The sequence below is a fragment of the Heliangelus exortis genome, chromosome 20 (genome assembly GCF_036169615.1).
Source record: "Heliangelus exortis chromosome 20, bHelExo1.hap1, whole genome shotgun sequence".
NCBI classification, from domain to species: Eukaryota; Metazoa; Chordata; class Aves; order Apodiformes; family Trochilidae; genus Heliangelus; species Heliangelus exortis.
This window is the reverse complement of record NC_092441.1, coordinates 590,369-610,534: the sequence shown is the minus strand read 5'-3', so window position 1 is coordinate 610,534 and position 20,166 is coordinate 590,369. Positions and strand designations below refer to the sequence as shown.

The 20,166-nt window shown below is 56.2% G+C and overlaps 1 protein-coding gene across 18 annotated transcripts in view; it reads left to right on the top strand.

Annotated features, from left to right (window-relative positions):
• Window positions 1-20,166, top strand: part of RBFOX3 (RNA binding fox-1 homolog 3) — a 137,173-nt gene that overhangs the window by 90,565 nt on the left and 26,442 nt on the right. For 11 of the 18 annotated variants that reach the window (XM_071764613.1, XM_071764612.1, XM_071764623.1 and 8 more), the window contains exon 3: window positions 17,245-17,289. The exons of 3 other annotated variants lie outside the window; for them this stretch is intronic. Coding sequence is in view for 1 of the 15 variants with exons in the window: in XM_071764616.1 (XP_071620717.1) it covers window positions 19,623-19,640 (18 nt within the window). In the remaining 14 variants the exon portion in view is untranslated. 4 more of the 18 variants (XM_071764622.1, XM_071764611.1, XM_071764615.1 and 1 more) reach the window with 2 other exon arrangements.

The following is a 20,166-nucleotide window of genomic DNA, read 5'->3' as shown; positions in this document are numbered from 1 at the left end:
CTTCTCTTGCTTTCTGCAAGATAAGTAAAACAAAACTGCAAAGAATGGGGAAGAAAAGTGTTGGTGTGTGCTGGGGAAGTGGGAGTCCCCAGTGTGTTGCTCTGTGAACCCAGCAAGATGTGGGAGGTTGGTTCATCAGGGCTGGCTGTCCCCTCTCCTCCAAGCTGTGCCCAGGGGCTTTGTGGGGATTTCTGGATGAATATTTGGAAGTAAATCAGAAGATTAAAAAAAAAGTAAAAAAGCATGGATTTGAACCCTGAATCTGCACAGGGTGCAGATAGGGTGGGGTGGTGGCAGGGCTGGGGCTGACCTGACCCCTCAGGGGGTTTGGGCATCACCCAAGAGCTGCAGTTGGACACTGAGCACGGGCTTTGGTGAGCCCCAGGATCCCCCAGTCTGGGTTATTGGGTGCTGAAGGGGACAGGTGGGGTCTGGAAGGCCAATGAGGTGTCCCCAGATATCATGAGCTAGGGAAGCACTGGTTTTAAGAGGAACTGATGTGGCACTGGGGCAGCCATCACCCTGGGGAGGTGCACTGGACTGACTGGGGTGTGCTGGAGCAGGAGAGCTGCTGCCCGCAGCTGCTGTTGAGGTCGGAGCTGTGGGTGATGGATGGATCTGTGCACACTCTGCACACTCCCTGTCTGTCCATGGAGCTGGGATTGCTCTGGGAAAGGCTCCACAGCCTTGCTGTGTCTCAGGGGCATCATGTGGAGCTGGTTCCCTCTCCTCCCTTCCCAGTTTCCCGGAGCACGGCAAACCCCCTCTTCCTTTTCGGCGCAAGCAGCTCCAGTGGGACTTCTGCAAAATACTCCCCAGAATGATTTATGATATTCCTTCAGCTAATTTTTAACTCTGATTGCTTCTCCTTCTCTTCAGTGGAATTTAACTAGTTTGCCTGGAATATTAATAATTAAAGATCAAGGAATTATATCCCAAGCAGTCTTTTCAGATGAACATTTGTGATTGTTTTAAAGCTCATAGCGCCGGGTTTTAGTGGCTCTTTGATAGAATTTTGCTTCTTTCAAACTGCTGACACCAGTAACCCTATAAATTAGCAGCTGATGGAGGGAAATCTCCTGGCTGCTTCTGTTGGGTTTTATAGTTTGATTTGTTAAATAGGAGTTTTGGGTCACAGCCAGGAGCTCCTCAACTGGCAAAGGGATGAGTCTGCCCCATGGTGCAGAGGTGACCACTGTGTGTCCGTGCTGTGTCCCAGCAAGGGGACAGGTGTCTGTGGGGATGTGGCACTGTGAATGGGAGGGAGTAAAGGCACCTTGGCTTTGGAGGAACACTGGTGGCCTCCGTACAGGGAGACAGCCTTGGCAGGATGCTTTGGGCATATTTCTCCCTACAGGTGTGGATGCAGAGAACAGGGAGAGGCTCAGATGTGATGTGGGCAGGGGTCCTGCTGCAGGAGGATGCTTGATGGGTGACAGAGGCTGTAACCTGCTTGTAGACTGTTGCTGGTGTTTGCTATAACTGTTTGCCATGATCTCTACTGCAAAGGAGGGTGACAGCTTCTCAAGCACATTTCAGCTCATTATCTGCAGCCCAGGTGTGAAATGCCACCATCACTGCATGCACATGGTGGGATTCACTGTCCCCAGGCACATGGAAGAGGGAACAAACCCCACTGCCAGCACACTCCAGGTCAGTTGTGACCTGGAGGCATGGCCCAAGTGAGGGGAAATCACACCAGCTGGGAGGGGTTGGGCTGCTCTGCTCACCAGTGCCTGCCTGGTGCCTGGGGCAGGGCAGCTGCCAGCAGCAAAATCACCTTTTCTGACACCAAACAAGTGTTCCTGAGAGTGTGGCTGTGGCAGGAGCCTTTCTGCTGTCTGTCCCGCTTGGGCTCCAGCAGTACCAGGGATGTTGGGCTCTCCCTGACAGGTGCCAGCATTTTGGTGCTGATGACCTGGGGAGCACCCAGGGGCTTACAGGGGAGGGGGTCCCCAAAGGAGGGGGGTTCTGCATGCAGAGGGGCCCTATAGGCTGGGGTCTTGTTCCCATGCTGTCCCTCAAGACCAAGGGTCTGCACCCCCCCATCCTGCTCCCGCCCTGTGCTGTAGCACTGAAGCTTCATTTATTCTGAAGGGAAAAGAATTCACATCTCCCCGACCAATGCAAACCCAAATACAAATAAATTTCTCTCAAAGTGCAGTCGTTGGAGAAAACTAAAGGCCGTTAGTCAGGCTGACATCAGAGGAGCCGCATTCACTCTGACAAGCTGCGAAGGCTTATGTTTTATTCACCAGGCCTGAAAAATACCTTCCCGAAGAGGGGGCCCATAAATAAACCAGTGTGATGAATATTACACGGGATAAAAACTGATAAAGCAAGGGCCCTAAACACGCAATGCACAATGAGGTTAGAAAAGCACATGGTTTTCATTACATCTCATCCTGCATGACGGGCTGGGGAGCTGAGTGGCAGGGTGGGAAGGGGAAACCATCCCCCAGGATGCTTCTGCCTCCCTGGGAGAGAGGGGATGGGCTGAGCCAGTCTCACTCATGGTCCTACAGCATGATCAGGGCTGAGTGTGTCTGGGATGGAGCTGAGGGAAGGAGCTTCAGGGATGCCCCAGCCCTGCGTGGAATGCCTTCAAAGCAAGATCCTGGCTGCTGTGGTCTGTCCCTGGAGTACTTCTGGAAGTGAAATGCCCATGTTTTTTTGGGATCTTCCCTGTGGGGTTTCCTGTAGTCCCTCTGTCTCAAGAAGCTCTGGGTTTTGCAGTTCCCATGGGACTGTGTCAGAATGCTGGGACTTGGGGCTGAGGTGAGTGTAGCTGTGGAGAAATCTCTGCTACTGCTTTTCTCAACATGAAATATCTCAGATATATTGGTTTGACAAAGAAGTAGCAAATTACAAAGGCTGTGATTGTAAAGAGGGTCTTCAAAGATGAAGTTCCATATTTTGGAGTGATGTTTAGGACACCTTCCTTTCTGCAGCCTCTTCCCTGCTTTTTGCAACCTTTCATGGCTGCTGGGTGCACTCAGGGTCACAGCAGTGCCCAGTCAGGCAGGGTCAGGCTGTGATGTGATGCCTCTGTTGACAGTCGTCATCTCTGTGTGTGGTGGATCGCTCCATCCGTGAGTCAGGGCAGCAGAGCTTTGAGGGTTAAAATTCTTTCTCTGTATCAGAGCCCAGTTGGGGCTGCAGTGCCTTCCCCCTGGGGATCCCAGCTCTTGGTGGCCTTGGGCTGCTCCATCCCTCTCCTGGCACAGGGACAGAGAGTAGTGGGGTCTGTGGGGCACAGGCTTGGGTGGTCACCCTACGTTCCCACCCTTAAAGCAGCATGGGCTGCATGAGGCTGCAGAAACACAGCACAAACAGAGCGGGTGTTTAATAAACAGAGCTCCCCGCTGGATCAGGAGGGGGTGTTGGAGGAGGTGTTGTGGTGGGTATTAATGCCGTCACAGAGTTGTTGTTCCATCTCCCCACAATCTCGGAAATTCTCCACAACCCAGTGAGGGCAGTGTCACAGTGCTTTCCCTTCCCCAGGGGATACTGAGGGCTTAGGGCAGCTGGGGGAGTTGCCTGCAACCCCCAGACCTGGGAAAATGCTTCTTCCACAGTGGGTGTGACCCTGGGGGCAGGAGGAGGAGAAAGGAAATGGTATCAGTGGTCCTTGGAGCAGTGAGCATCAGCAGGTTGGGGTTAGAGGTGGCTGCCCTGGGGTGGGAGGTGTGCTTGGGTGCTCTGCCATTGTCCCTCTGCCTCCTGAAGGGATGGGCTGGATCAGGCCCACCCAAGGGGCTGTGGAGTCAGGGGGCAGCTATAGCCACTGCTTGAAAAGTTTGTCTGCTCTTCCTTTGGTTCCCAAGGTTGGACCCTGGGGGAGGTGGCAGCAGCCCCTGCCCCACACATCCCTGCCGAGCAGGAGGCAGGAACCTTGAAATACAAGCACTTAGCTTTTTATTACACCATTTAATTGCTGCCTGACAGTCTAATCCACCATTAAAAACACCAGAGCTCAGGGGAATTCACCATTGTTATTCAACGTGTGTGTATCTCCTCCTCTCCTCCCTTGCTCTGAGATCCCATCTGCTCCCTCCTTCCATCCTGCTCACTCCTGGGATGCACATGGAGCATCCTCCATCCCTCCCTCTGTGGGACCCCAGTGCTGGGAGTCCTGGGAAGGGGCAATGGGCTTGGCTTCTGAGTATTTCTTGCTTGTGTTCTCCTAAATAATGATTTGCCTTGTTTTCAACTTCTGTCACGTAAAAAAAAAAAATAATGGTTTTGGCTGCTGCACAGAGTACATTGACTGGGGAGTCCTTGGCTGCTAAGGGGGCATGGGGAAAGCGTGGCTTCTGCACCCCCTCAACCATGGCAGGACCCCCTGATAGATAAGTCATGGGGTGGGGAGACACAGACCCAGGAGAGTGAGAGCCACATGGTTCACAATTGAGACCCCTCGAGACAAGGTAGCTGCTCCAGGTATTGCTTTGTACCCGTGCCTCAGCTCCTGGAGTATTTCCCACTTCCCACAGACCACAGGACGAGCAGAGCCCCCCGCCTGGAGGTCCCGGGCTGCCCTTCCCTGCCAGGGTTGGATTAAAAAAAAAACAGAATTGATTTTCCTTCCTGCCAGTGCTTAACCCGGGCTGTGCCGCCACAGCATCAGGGCCCTGATGGCAGTATCTCTGAAGAGGTCGGTGAGTTATAGTAATGGACACTCTTCGAGCTGTCTGTGCCGCTCATAAATCCATCCCCTCCTGAAAGTGCAGATGGTCCGTAATCGTCCATCATCCCCAGCCCAGCGCCGGGGTGGGTTTCTCCTCTGAGGCTGCTTTTTCTGCAAGCTAAACGGAACTGCGGCGCGGTGCGAGCTCTCTCCGTAATGGAGTGCGAGCAGCCCCGCCGGCAGCCGTGATTTAGGAGGGGAGGAACAATAAATATGGGACTGCCAGCGGCTGCGGGAGGGGAAAGCGGCGGGGCTAGGGCTGCTCTTGGGCACCGTTTGGCAAGTGTGTGACCACTGGTGAGGGAAGGGGCTTCCCAAATGTTGCTGCACCCCTGTAAGGGGCAGGAGCCTGGGCAGGGCAGAGAGGTGTCTCTGGGGACATCCTTTCCTCTCTGGTTGGTGCTGCCTGGTCCGAGCAGCTTGCTCGGGGCTGAGCAACCCCCAGATGCTGCCCTGGAGCTCGAGGCTGGCTCCAGCCCTGCCTGTCGATACTGCCCGGGCTCTGCCCCCTCCCCGCAGCCCTGCATCGATGCTGACGGACGCGGCGCGGGAAGCCGGCGGTGCCCAGCCGTGGTGCTAAATGTCTGTATCGACTATCCCACCGGGGTCGATGCCGGCTTGGTTACGGTGATTTTATCTGGTATTTAACATCTGAAACGTGTGTGTCTGCGAGTGCCGGGGGGTGCGGGTGGCTGGCGGACCGTGGCGTGCTCGCTTGGAGCCCGGCTGGCATTCCCTGTGCTGGCACCGAGGGACCACGTCCCTTGCGTGGTGATGGTCACCGAGCCTCCTCCCACGGGGAGCTCTGTTCCCCTCCCCCCGCCAGTTCTAGGAGTGGGCAGGAGAACCAAGGACCCTGCAAGCCTCTCCTTTCTCTCCCTCGCCCTCCTCCGTGCCTGTCGTTTGGGCAGGGATGCTCGCCAAGGGCTTCAGGAGGAGCTTTCCCCCGAGAAGTCTGTCCTAGACTGATTCAGAGCCGCCTCGTCTTGCTGCTGCCTTGCTCCTGAGCTTGAGAGGCTGCCCCCGCCTCGCCGAGTGCCCTTATTTACAGGAATCCCCCGGCATGGCCTTTAAGCGTTTCCATTAACATTTTTGCATCTTGCTTATTGCAAACCGGGGCCCGCGCGTGGCAGCACCGGGATGGCTTTAATTTTAATTGGTTTGAAGCTTCAGCTGCCGGCCGAGGGGAGGTGTGTCCCTTTCCTGGAGTAATGATCTGGAATTTGATCACGCGGCTTTTATTAGATTGTGAGGCTGGAAGTGTAAGTGTCGTGGATCAGAGCAAAGCAGGCACCGCCGTGAGCCGGGACCCGCAGGGCTGATGGAGCAAAGCCCCTTCCTGCTAGCCCCTCCCGGCAGATTAAAACAACCTGGCAGCCTGCTAAGCGTTTGGAGCTCCTAATGACGGGGCTGCTGCTGGAGGACATTGTGTCTGCTCCTGCTACCACCAATCCCCGTGGCTGTCCTGACGCCGGGACCTTTGTGCCGGGGTTCAGACCCTCTGGAGCTGGGTCAGCCGAGGGGAAGGGTCCCATCCTTGTGATTTTCAGGGGATCCCAGCAGCACCGATGCTGGCAGCAGCAGCGGGTGCTACAATGCACACACCAGGGTTGGGGTGCCGAGGGCAGCGCCGGGAGCTGGGCAGGGAGAGCAATTGCGGCGGTGATTAATGTCACGGCTGGCGGGAGCTGACAGCTCGCTGTGCCCGCGGTGGCCACAAGCAGCTGGATCCTCTGCTCCTGACAAGCAGTTGCAGGTCCCCGGAGCTGTCGGGGCTGTGCCCGCCGAGGGCAGCTCCGGTGACGGGCTCTGGGGGCCGTTCTGGCAGCTTTGCTGCCGTGGCTCTGCCGGCTCCTGCAGCGAGGAGGGCTTGTGACCGGCTCGGAGATTCTGGCAGCATCGGCTGGGTTTATTAAGCTAATAAAACAATGTTAAGTATCCGCACAGCGGAGCCCCCTGAGGTCTCTTTATGTGCAGAGAGGAGCCGGGGGATCCCAGGGCCTCCGCGCCGATGATTGCTCTGTCACGCTAATAAATAGAGAGGAGCAGGTAGCGCTGCGCCAGGCTGCGGGGTGGGCAGGGGTTAGGGACAGACCTTCTCCTCTCCCAACCTGTCCGCGACACCGGTGCTCGGGCAGTCCATGCAGTACCCGCTGTCCCTTCCGTGCTCTCGAAGGCAGGGAACAGGGCAGCAGAGACTGCCCGAGGGTCTGCGTGGCTTGGGGGATGCTGGTGGCATCTACCTCCACCCCTGCCATTGTGCTGCATGGTGTCGGTCTCGGGGAGCATCATCTCACACCACATCTGGGGCTCTGTGGCTGGGCTGTGCTGAGCTATGGCTCTAAGGAGCCAGGCGAGGTGTCCCCGGCTTGCCTGGAAATGCCACGAACACCCCATGCTCCCAGAGGGGTCCAGCAGCATCTAGGGACATGGCCCTGGTGCTGCCTGGTGCTGCACTGCAGGGTGGAGGTGGTGGGCAATGCATTGGCAGCATGCAAAGCAGGCCCTGTATAATAGATAATAATTAATAGACTGCTCTGTCGGCTAGCGAGGTAAGTAGATAAATAATTTTAATTATCCTTGGGGAGGCTGTAAATTCGCACACAGCCCTTTATTAAACTCTCTGTTTACAACAGTCATTTATATTGTGTGTCATTTTGCATAAAACCCCCTTGGGGCTGAATAACACTGTATAATAACAACTCTGTTATTGCCAGCACCTCTGCATGAGAGCCAGGAGGGCTGCAGGCAGGGGCTGGAGGCAATGGGACATGGACACCCTGGCCTGGTGTGTTCTTCCCAAAAGTGAGGAACTGTGGTTGTGGACCCTGCTGTGCTAAGCTCTGCTCCCTCAGGGGTTCCCCAAGGGCTCCCCCTGGACCTCCATCTCCTTCCCAGGGTAGTTTATGTTTTTGTGCTGATGGCAGGGTATTTTTCCCCCCCGTTTTTTTTGCGCATGTCTCTCAAAAGCACCATAAATTCTGAGCTGTGAAATCCTGCTGCGTCAGCAGTCTGGGAAATGAATTGATATTAAACACGACAAAAGTCTCTCTAATTCACCCTAGCCAGTTTCTGCTTTCCTCCCCGAAGACGTAATTGAAAAGTGGAAGGATGGAGATTGCCGTTGTCCCTGCCTGGAATAACATTGAGCCATCCATTACTGGGCACCTCATTAAAGATTATTTACAAATAACTCTGCTCTTGCCCTGCCCCGTCCACACCTGAGCCCTCCCCCTGCTGCCATCCCATCCCATCCCATCCCATCCCATCCCATCCCATCCCATCCCATCCCATCCCATCCCATGCATGTGGACATGCACAGCTCCTGGGAGGCTTCAGGAGATGGTTTGGCTGGGGGAGGGGGTGGCAGGAGCCCTGGTCTCACCATGGTGCTTGCCACGGCAGCTGAGCCCGCCTGCTCGCCGCAGTGACCTCGCTTGCAGAGGCCCATGCTCCATGGACTAATTTGTTTTCAATGGCAGTTCCTGGCAGAGTCCCTGCCAATAGCAGGACAGGAGTCTTTGGGGGTTTAAAATGACTTTTACAGGAACAGTGTGTGTTCCTCCACTTCTGGAGGGGTTTAAGGGCTTTTTCAGCACAGAAGATGCTGGGTGCTGCTGCTCAACCACCAGGGACCACCTGGGTTTGTGCCTGGTGCCCACTGCTTGCCCAGCCAAAAGGGACACGTGCCTGGGGAGGACCCAGGAATGGGGAGACTTGTGCCAGGCTGGCAGTAGCTGGAGGGATGAGCTGGTACTGCCCTTTGGTGGGAGCAGTGGTTTTTGGTGCCCCAGCCGTGTTCACACTCTGACTCCAGGCATGTGCAGAAGGGGTGACTTTGCAGAAGGCACTCAAATAACTGTATAGTTTCATATCCTCATGATCAGGGCTGACATTTTTACTGTTAATTTTAAAATACTTTATTTCTTCTCTATTAAGTTAGACTCTTAGACTAAATAACTCTCTGTCCCTAAATGCAGGCAGGTGTTTTAGTGTTTCCTTCCCTCTCTGGTTTTTGTCCCCTTTCTGGGAAGCTCAGCAGGATGGGAGGAGGACAGGGCCGTGCTGTGATAGGGTTATCTGCCCATGTGATCCTGGAGTATCCCAGTGGATGGGCTGCTCTTACCTCCTCTCCCCAAGAGGAGACAGGTGCATGTGTCCCTGTGCCCCTCTGGAAATGTGCAGTGGTAGAAAAGAGAGGGATCAGAGGCACTGGAAGTTTCTGCCTCTCTCCCCATCGTCCCCAGTCCTCTCCTGGTAGCTTCTCCTCCAACTCCTCACCTGGGTCTTCTGTCCTGCCCTGAGCCCAGGGCTTGTGCCCTGCTATCCCCTCTGCTCATCCTGTCCCTCCAGTGCTGGGGGCTGAGCCCATCCTCACCCTGCTGGGGGTCCCAACCAGACCCAAGTCCACTGGGTGCAGGGGTGGCTCTAAACCCCTGGGTGAGGAGGAGCTCCCCAGGCCAGGGCTATTACTTATTTTTAGCAATCGATGTTATTGATGCCATGCTAGCTGGAGGAAGCCACTGGAGGGCTGTTCTTCCAACTCATTACATTTAGAGCTGAACTATCCCCTTTTTATATAAATCCTGACACATAAAGATAAAATACACCATTTTCCATAGAGCTGCAGCCCTGGGTGGGGGCTGGCGCTGGCTGGGGCCACCCTGTGCACACAGGTGTGCTGGGGAGGGTCCCTGGCTGAGCAGGGTCTGGAGCAAATGTGCCAGGGGCTCCAAAAACTCCTCCGGAGAGGCTGTCAGAAGGCTCTCCCTTGGCTCTGGTGCTGCAGGTGATGCCCCCACCCTGTGAGAGCTGCTGCCTCGTTACCATTAATACTTGGCCACTTCTCTTTGATTAACGCACCAACTTGAGCAGCAGAAACTGATGTGGGGATGAAATAGAAACCCTGGGCATCCTCCCAGCTCTGTCCCGGACCCAGCCCACTCCTTCCATGGCAACCCGATCCCAGCTGGAGGGATCGATGCTGACCTGCTCAGCATCCATCCCGGGGGCTGTGGGAGGCATTTGAGGGGATGGCAGAACTGTCCCTGGTGTTTCCACCCTGGTGCAGCTGGAGGGCACAGACTGCCCTTTGGGTACAATCCCCTGAATGTGGCCATCCTTGACCACACCAGTAAGCAGCCCCAGGCAGGTGAGCAGGAGCAGCCTGAGGCCTCTGGGGCGCAAGTAAACATTTGGGTTTAGCATGGGCTGGTCTCCCTGCTATTCTCAGGTCACGGCAGGGTGTCCATTCAGAGCTGGACACACAGAGCTGCTCCCCTGACATCCTCCTTCCCTGCATGGGCAGGTCCCTGCCCTGGCATGGAGCAGAGGGCACTTGCATCCCCACATCAGCCCATCAGGCTTGGCTGAAAGGGCTCTTTCCACTTACTTTTGTAGTTTTTCATTTCAAGATGAAATGAAGCTACAGAGTGCAAAAAACAACAAGCCTTTTTCTTTTCTTTTTTTTTTTTTTTTTTTTTTTAAGCAATGCATCAACGCATCCCTTAAGGGGAAAACACTCTTACACGGAGGTTTTCCTGCACTTTAGTTGTCCTCCATGTCTCTGTTCTCCTGTGCTTTCAAAACGCTCGCCCCCGGCCAATTCCCCGTGCGCCGGGGTTTGGTGCTTTGGGTTTTTTTGTTCTTTTTTTGCTATTGTTTCCAATCAATTTTACGGTAGGTTTGTATTTAGGACAGAAGCCTCCCCCGTCCTCTGCTCGCCCTTGCTGTGTGTTGTGCCTCCACTGGTGCATCCAGGAAGCAGCGCTGGCTGAGCACAGGTCCCTTGCTCATGGGTCACCCACCTCTGCTCCAGGCTCCCTGCAGCTGAGGACACCCCGATGTGCTTGGCTCTTCTTCCACGGTCTCACCCCGCTGGCAGGTGCTGCTGCAGGATGCTCCACGTTCCTGATGACTCCTCCAGTGGCTCTGGTCCCCCTGTCCCCGACAGCATCCCTCTGGCCAGCACATCCCTCCCTATCAAGTGATCTCAGCTGTGGTCACCCCCAGAACAGAGCTTTCTCCTCTTGTCTTGTCCCATCAGGTTCTCACTAAAGAGGTTGAGCCACAGGTTAATTTATGGTGTATGGGGGAGCTGGGGATGGGAATGTCTGCCCTCTAAATAAGTCATGAAGCAGGATCCCAACAGCACAATTAGAACCCTCTGTTAATGGTTATTTATGGGGCTGGGAATGCTTATTTAACCTGACTATATTAAATATTAAACCAAATTATAATATTTATAACTGTATTTGCAACAAAAGGGAGGGGTGTGTTGGTGGGGCGGTGCCATGTGGGCAAGGTGAGGGGTGTGCCAGGGCTGGAGGGGCCATGGGCAGCATCCAGTGGCTCATGGGGACCAGGGAAATGGTCTTGGTTCTTTTCCCCTTGCCAGCCCAATCCATGGCTCACAGATGGCTTTGTCTGGAGCATCCCCATGGAGCTTCCAGGGATCCCCTGGAAGTGCACCTTCCTGTGGGGCTCCTACCAGTGGTGAGCATGAGCCATTTGTCTTCTGCTGTCTGTCGTCAGCCCTGGCACCCCAGCAGCACCCCAGGCCATGGTGCTGCTTGGAGAGCAGGGCCCTTTCAGGAACAGGGAATCACATAAAAACCCCTGCTCACACTGCAGCAGGGAGGACAGGGTCAGGCTGTAAGACCCCTCAGCTCCTGAGCAGCAGAGCCCAGAGCACGGCGCTGCCAGGGGCAGAGAAGCAGCCTGGGGAATTTCCAGCTGCTGAGGGCACTTGAGAGGAGACCTGTGGCTGGGTTTCTGCAAAGGTTCAGTGCCGTCGTGACCACTAACAGTATTTTCAGGTATGCAATCTAAGATAATGACAGGGCTAATCAAATCTCCAGCATGAGCTGTTGGTTTTGGGGTCATGAGGGAATGTACTGCTCCTAGAGCAGCAACGCTTAATTGCTTTTGTCTTCCCCTGAATCAGAGGAGACAGCTGGGCTTGGTGGGCCACCAGGTCTCCTGCACAGGTCTTGCATCTCCCCGTGGCTGGGTGGCTGCTGCATGCCCAAATTTAGCTCCTTTCTGGCAGAGCCATGGCTCTTATTCTGCTGTCCCTAAAACTGCAGGAGATAAGTGCAAAATCCCTCTGTGCTCCCAAAGACAGTGTGATTTCAGGTTCTGCAGCCTATTGCAGATAAAATGATGATTAAGGGGTCCTACCCTATAAGCAGACAACCACGTTGACCTTATTTAGGCTCCTAATCAATTTGCCCCCGGTGTGATTAATTGAGATGCTTGCCATTGATTTTCTGTGAGACAGGAGTGGCTGGGGTGGGATTCTCAGGGATGCCTGCAGGGAGATCTCTGGGTCTGCTGCTGCAGCAGTGAAAGGCTGAGCTGTGCCAAGTTCTCTGCCAGGAGGGATTATCCCAACCCTTCTTGGCTCTGGGGGCTGAATGCTTGGTGGGCTCCTAGGGGAGCAAGGGCTAGGTGCTGCAGGGCTGGTTGCAGAGGTCCAGGTGGGATTTGGGCTTACTAGGAGCCCTCCTGCATCCTGCAAATGGTGCAGTGGATACAAGATATGGGTAGGGATGGTGTGGCTTCCTCCTGAGCAAGCTGGAAGCTTAAGGAAGAGTCCTCACAACTGACGACACTGTTGGTCCCTCTGTCCACTCCCACCTGCCTTGGATCCCTCCCTGCTACTTAGCATGGATGCTGTCCAAGTCTCTCCTACCCATGGGTGCAAAGTTGGGGTCACCCCTCACCACCAGTTGCATCAGCGCAGCAAGAGGGTCCCTGGAGTGTGGGCTTGATCAGGGTGCACTGCAAGGGACAGTGTGACCCCCCCTCCCTCAGTGTCCCCCATGCGAGGTGGCTGTGGGGTCACCACATGAGCTGCTGGTGGGTGCCAGAGCAGGGAGGGCTCTGCCCAGAGCTGGGGGTGAAGGACCTACAGCACGGATGGCTGGAAAGGATTTTCTAGCTAAATTGCTGAGCAGATGGATTTACCCTGGACTGGTCCTTGTGGACTCTGGAACATTTTCTCTTCGGTCACGGTTCCTTTTTATGACCTGCCATTTGCTCCAGCAAGCAAGAAGAGAGCCCTTGGCGTCCAGATCCCGCCCCGGCTGCCGTTCAGGAATGTGCCTGCAGCACTGCCCCGTGCTGCTTGCTCCTTTCCAGGAACAGTGCCGGGGTCTGGCAGGACACCCCTGCCCCCCCTGCTCCCCGGTTGTGCCCCTGCCTGCACGGCCAGGCTCTGCCTGTGCTGGAGGGATGGGCAGGAGGAGCTGGCAGCTGCTGGCTGACTCTGGAGGATGCTGTGCCAGCGATTTGGCACTGGTTTCCATAATGAGCCGTGGACCATTGCGGGGCCACCTGCGGTGTGTGCAGTGGCCAATGTGTGGCCTGGCAGGGGGTCTGTGGTGCCCTACCCTCTCTGCCACCCTGTCCCAGGTGCCACCCCAGTGCCTGGATGGGCAGCACCAGGAGAGCAGTGTGGGTCCTGCCAGGGGCTGGTCACAGCAGCTCCAGTGTACCAGGTGTATTTTCTGCCCTGTAATTGTCTCATGCTTTGGGGGTGGTTTCTTGGTGGACCCCTCTGTGCAGAGGGACAGTGGTGGCCCCAGTGGGGTAGGTGCTTTCTGCACTCTGCTGTCAGTGCTTCCATGTGGTGATTCGGCAGTTCCTTCAGTTTCCAGCATCCTTGTTTATGGCAGACATTTCTCTTTCTTAGAAGAAGGGGGAAGGATGACACCCAATCTCCCACCCAAAGCCCTTCCCCTTCATCCAGTGCTGTTTCTGCCATTTACATTAAAGGCTATAACAGGCTGGAGTAAATGGAGCAGGTTTGCAATTAGTTTTCAAAGTACTTATCTCATTAAAGTAAATGAATTATTGATTTAGTGACACTCATGCTTTTAGTGAGAGGCACAGTGCCATCACCACTCTGTTCCCTGGCTCTCCGTGGTGGCCAGCTCTGCTGGTCACAGGTGCCTGAGCAGGCCCACGCTGGCCACTGGCCGTGTCCGTGGGAGCCCCAGCATGGCACAGCTCTGCCAGGGGCAGCCAGCACAGTGCAGGGACCTGTGCTGCCAGCCCAGAGCTGTGCCCAGGATGAGGTCTGGATTCCTGGCACACCCCTATGGGCACACTGGGACACCTCCTGCCAACCCATCCCTGTGGTGCTAAGGATGAGAAGGGAGGGAGGGAGGTCAGGGTGTCCCGGGGCACTCGGCTCAGGGCTGGTGCCATCCTGCCTGCAGCTCCTCCAGCCGTCCCAGAGCAGGGAGTGGGTGTGTGCTGGGTGCTCAGGGCTGGCCACTGCCTGCAGGAGGGTGAAGAGCTCAAGTGTTGTCCTGGAGCCAAATGCTGATGGCTGAACCCGCCACCCCTCAGCCAGCTGCTGACTCAGCTCTTCCGCGCTTCTCTGTACAGAGATTTAATCTCTCCCATAAGACAGAACACTCCATTAATGGGAACCTTCCTCCTCAGGGCTGCCCCATTCTGGGCTCTGAGCAGGAAGGGCTGAGCTCCCCCATGCCAAGAGCTGAGGCTGCCGCTGCCAGGAGAGCACCGAGAGCCCTCGGGGAGGCACAGCCCTGGCCACACTCCCCCTTTGCTCCATGCCTCCATGTCTGATGTGGGGTGGGACAAGGGGCTGTCAGAGGGATGCCAGTGTGATGAGTCTGGAATGCACTGGGAAATGAGCAGAAGAATTTCAGCTGATAGATTCGCAGCTGTTACATAGGTCTGGTGTTCTGGTGATGGAGTCAGGGCTGGTGATGCCAGCAGGACAGTTGGAGTCAGTTCTTCCTGGGCAGGAGGAGCTGTGGGTGGCTCAGCATCTCTCACCATGCCCCTGGAGTCCTGTGGCTGGAGCCAGTAGTCAGCACTGTGTGGTGTGTTGTCACTGTCCCCAAGAATGACCACATTTTCTGGACTGGAACTGCTGGCTCGAGAACTCTCTTGAATGGTTGCTCAGCCCTAAAGCCGTCCTGGTTATGGTCCCACCATGAGCTGCAGCTTCTCTGGGCAATGCCCACGCATCTCCTGGCTGGACCGTGGCACCGCTCAGGCAGTGCCAGAGGGTGGTGAGACCCCTCTGAGAGCTGTGCTGTGGGGGCCAGCCCTGTGCCCCAACCCTGCCTGCACCCTGAGGAGCTGCTGGGAAAGGGGTGTTTCATCTTAGTTAAAATAAAAATTAAAAATCCTTCTCATTTAATTAAAAGTGTTGACATTGTGCCTGGCCATCCCGCCCGCCAGAGAACGTGGTTATAAATTAAACATTAAACCTTTAATGGCCCATAAAGAAATATTCGCTGCTGCTTATGTATATAGGGGATATAAATAGAGAGGGCTGCTGGGGGAGGGGCAGGATATTATTTTTCCTCAGCCAGATAATCTTTGCTAATGAATTTAATTAAAAGCAAAATCAATTTAGGACTTTTTGGTAGAGGGAAGGGGTGGGGCCAAAACGTACTTTGAAAAACTAATGTGAAGTTTCCTAGCAAGGGGGAGCAGGGCAGCCAGCCCAGGCCCCCTGCAGGATTTGCCCCGTGGCTGCAGAGCAGGGTTGGGGGTCGTTGGGATGTGGGGTCCATGGGGGTGCCAGGCTGAGTAACACAGGTGGCACTTCCAGGAGGCCCTTGCAGACACCCTGTGTCAGAGCCAGGTGGTTTTAGCTGTGTTGGGTTTTGCTTGTGAGCTGGCCTGTGTTGGGATTGCCCAGTCTGTGTTTGAGTCTCTGCGAGGCTGCTTGGGGCTCCATCTGGAGCCCATCAGCCTGGAGCTTCTCCAGAAAAGTGGGGTTGGGAGCATGACCCACCCCAGTAACACTGACCCAGAGCCCTGGGCTGCTCCTACCACCCTGCTCTCATCAATGCTTTGCTGGGGATTTTCATCTTCTGCTTTGGGGCATGTGGCAGGACAGGGAAGTTTTGGCTGAGCACCCCAGTCTCTGCAGTGCCTGGGACCACCAGAGCGATTTTTGTCTGGGCTGGTGCCAGGCTCAGTGAGCACAGTGCATCCTCAGCTGCTGAGGAGCCCCACACTGCTGCAAGGAGTGCTGAAGGCACCTTCCTTGGAAAATGTGTTTGGGAAAGGTGGTTTTACCCACTATGGTGCCTCCCAGATTATTCAGTTATTCGTGGTCAAATGGGCTGCCAGGGCTCGCAGCACACCCCAACCTGTAGCACATGCTCTGCTCCTGCTTTGCTGTCTCCTGCTGTTCCCAGCTGGGGATCCTGGTGGGTGCTTGCTTGATGCAGCCAAGGAACACCTTGGGAGCAGGAGACTCTTCCAGGCTGGTGGCCCTGTGGGGATGTCCCCATGCTGCTGGGGACTGGGCAGTTTCCAATCGACTTTTTTAGGACATCCACATCCCACAGATGAGTCTGTCCTGGATGGGGGCCTGGGAAGGGGAGACCCCAAGCCTGGAGAATATGTGTCTGTCCTGGCAAGAGCTTTCTGGAGGGTTTTTATCATAAGAGCACTAATGGAAGTCAGCACCAGCCTAATGAGCTGTGCTCCTCCGTGAATCTGATTCATCGAGGCAGGAATTACAATAATTGATTATCCTGCTGTGTGGCTGGGAGCCGTGTTTGCTAACAGAAGAGCCTGGGAACCCACCCTACTCCCCCTCAGCCACTGGCATGTGGCTGGGGTCTGTCCCTGACCCCAGGCACAGGGTCCATATACCCAGGGATGCCTTGTCTTAGGGTGCTGCAGGCTGGGGCAGCATCACGGCTCCTTTGCAAGTTGAGCTGTTCTGCCTGCTGCAGGAGTCGACACCTCCAGGTCCCCAAAGAAGCAGTTACCAAAAAGCAACAGCCCTCGCTTATTCTTCTTTAAAAACTCTCATGATCTATAAGCTGTTCTCATTATTTTTGAGGGTCTGACATGATTTATGAACATTTGGGTTGGCACTGTTGCAAAAGCCAATTAGTTGAAGTGCATCTTTCAGGAAGTTTTCTTTGAAATTCAGTTCTTTTCTCCAAGAAGTGCCTGGAGCTGGGATGGCAGCAGCAGAGCCGTGTGCCGCAGGGCACCGCAGAAATGGGCACTGCTGGGGGGCAGGGACATGGGAGCATCCCTGGGCATGTGCTGCCAAAAGGGTTGTCAGGCTGCCTAGGGCAGGGGTGGAGTCCCTCTCCCTGGAGGGATCTCAAAGCCCTGTCTATGTGGTGCTGAGGGCCATGAGTTAGTGGTGGCCTTGGCAGTGCTGGGTTAACAGTTGGACTCGATGATCTTAAAGGTCTTTTCCAGCCAAAATTATTCAATGATTCCATTATTCCATCCAACCCTACTGAGCTGCAGGCTGTGTATGGGGCCAAGGCTGCACTTGCAGAGCCCTGGAGCATCCAAGGAAGGGGCCTGTTGTCTGCAGGAGCTGGGTCAGGTTGGAGGTGAGCTGGCAGAGCAGAGGGTCCTGTGCTGGCAGGTCTCCCAGCATGCCTGGGAAGAGGATGCCCACATTGATACTCAAATTCAAACATTTTGCCAGTTCATGAGCAAACCACATTGACTGTGAGCAGGTTAGTGATGATGATCATTGATTTTAATTCTTCCTCCTCTTTCTTGTCCTTCCTTAGAGAGCCTGGCGCGAGCACTGCGGGAGGAGCTGGGCTGAACACAAGGTACAGAGGGGTCTGTTGGTGAGGGGCTGTGCTGGGTCTCGGGCAGTGGCTCCTGGGTCCCTGCAGAGTCTGAACCACTGCTCTCAGGGCCCAGGCTTCCTCTGAGCATGATGGACCTGCATGGGAAAACCTGCACATGTAGGGGTGGGCAATGGGGCCAGGTGGGACATGGCTCTGAGGTCCAGCAAGGGCAAAACTGTGGGAGGGGGGATGAGAGGAAGGTTCCCCCCCTGCTCCGCCAGCAGCCCCCGGCACCCACAGGTTGCTGAGCCCCCGCGCAGGCGTGACATGAGTGGGCTGAGTCTCAGGCAAGGAGGGATGAGGGCTGCAGTGTCTGCGAGCTGTCCATGTGTGCTGCCGTGGCTCTGTCTGTCTGTCTGTGTGCCTCCTGGGAGGAATCCCTGGGGAAGCCTGTTGAGGGGATTCTGCCCTTATCAGGGTGGCACCAGCCCCAGGTCCTGGCCCTGAATGGGCCGTTGCCCACCACAGGGGATGTTTGCCCCCAGGATCTTGCAGATCTGGTGTCACTCCAGCTCATGGTGTTCCCCAGGCTGAGGCTCAGCTTGGGCAAGTGATGGCTGGGTGGCTGTGCTGGGTGTCCCCTGCCAGACTGGTGCCTACTGGGCAGGCAGGGATGGCTGGGTTTGCATGGGAGAGTTGGGATGTGGCTGTGGGGTGACAGATGTTGCTTGCAAAGGCTCCTCAAGGCAAGGGGCTGGTGTGAACTCGGGGCTGGGGATGCTGAAGCAGGAGGAGGTAACATGGTGCTGGGAATAGCTGGGCCATGGAGCCAAGATGGGGAGGTGTTTCTAGCCCAGCCCTGGCTCCAGAATGATGCTGTGCCACCCCACCCCCCATGCCTGATTTTAGCTTGTGTAGTGATGGGGCGGTTATTCTGCTGTACTGGGCCCCTCTGTCTTGGAGGTTCTCTGTGCAGCCAGTGCAGGCCAAGACAAGGTCCCAGCCAGCAGCACAGGGTCCAACAGGACCCAGACCATGTCTGGGCTGTGTTTGCAGGGCACAAAGAGAGAGGAGACAGTTTTGATCACCAAGATATAAGAGGGAGTGGGAAGCCCCCCTCCCCGCCTGCCTGCAGTTGTGGCTCCTCTGCTTTATCACCCTCTCCTGGTGCTGAATTATTGAGAGTGTTGCTTTCTTTTATTGCTCTGCTGGAGGAGAAATGGCCTCAGCCTGGCTCTGCTTTGAATATGATTATGGGGCTGAAGATGTCAGAGCCAGCTGGGCCTCAGAGACCGATCTGCCACCCCTCTTGCTCCTACACCTTCCCTTATTCTTATTTATTCCCTTGCTCTCGCCTCTGGTTCAGCGCTCACGGTCCCCTCGCTGTCCCCCGGCGAGTGGGGCCCTGGGAGGAGGGAGATTTAGTGTCTGCTGAGCAACACTGCCCTGCTGCCAAGCTGCTTCCTGTGCTGGAGCCGGCTGGGGGCTTGCTTCCCACGGGACGGTCCAGCCCACCCCAGGACCGCCTTCCACCGGAGGTGCAGGAGCCTGGCTTGTTGCCCTGTGGCCAGCTGCCCCCTCGCTTGCCTGTGGGCTCTCAGCCAGTCCCATGGATCTCCCCTGAGGGGTGGGGTTTCCAGCCAGCCTCTGTCCCGGGGGTTGAGAGGCAGCCTGGCATCAGCGGGGACGTTTGGGTGTCCTTCTCATGGAGTGGCGATGTCCCACACTGCCGGGCAGCAGGCTTGTGCAGGGACTGTGTGCCCGCCCGGGGGGGGCCGAGAGCTGCTGGCACCTTGCAGGTTAACAGCCCGAGAAGCCGGTTCACTTATTGACAGGGTAGCTTGAAAAATGCTGAGGCAGGACATTGGCTACTCCGAGTGTCAGCACGGGAGCCCACGCCGCCAGCCAGCACCCGCTGCCTCTGCCAGACCCCCCAACTGCTGGACCCCCGGAAAGGCAATCCAGCTGGGGAGTGGGTCCAGCTCCCCCTCTCAGACTGATCCTTCCCTTTGCCGACAGAGAGGATTTCATTTTTATCCCTCCCTTTCCAATCTTTTTTATCCTGGGGTGCATAAGCCCCTTGGACCCCCCACGTGTCCAGGGCTTGCCCCCACATCCGAGCTGCAGCCCTGCTCTCCAGTCACCCCAGCAGCAGCATGTCCGACACCAGCAGCCGGCTCTGAAGCATGCGGTGATCGACCGCGCCGGTCCGGGGAGGGAGGTGAGCACTCAGGGCACCGGCCGCGCTGGCGGTCAGCACTGGAGCCGGGCAGCGAGCACCCGAGGGGAGAGAGCCCACCCAAGAGGAGCAGCAGCACCCACCATCGGGGAGCAGCCCAGCCCACGGAGCTCCTTAGCACCCCACTGCCGACATGATGATGTATTTTTGGGTAGGTACCAAGGATGGGCAGATCCCCTCCCTCTGTGCCGGGGTTTTGCTCAGGGTCAGGGTTGTTTTGTGCTGTGGTTGTTGTGCTGCCGGACAGGGAGAGGTCCTGCCCTAGGGCTTGCAGGCAGGCCTGGCACCGGGGAGGAGCAGGCAGCAGTGGATGCAGACAGGGCTCCTTCCTTAGGGCACCCTGTGAGCGGCCCCCCTGACTCCCCTCAACCCCCCTGGTGCTGGCTGCAGGCTGCAGCCCCCTCGCCCATCCACCCAGGACAGCCAGAGGGTGCCCAGAAACACACACCCCCCCCAGCCCCTCTGGGCTTGGTGAGTTTGGGGGCTCTGGAACTTCCCTGGGGACTGTACTGGGAGGCACAGTGGTCTGCGGTGTCATCCAGGGACCAAGCTCCGAGGGGGATCAGGCTCCCCATGGAGTGGAGCCATGGAGCCATCCAAGGGGGCTGCTGCCAGCAGACCAGTGAAACCCCCCCTCAGCCATCCCACGGGCTTTGAGTGGCGATGGGGAGGAGGGG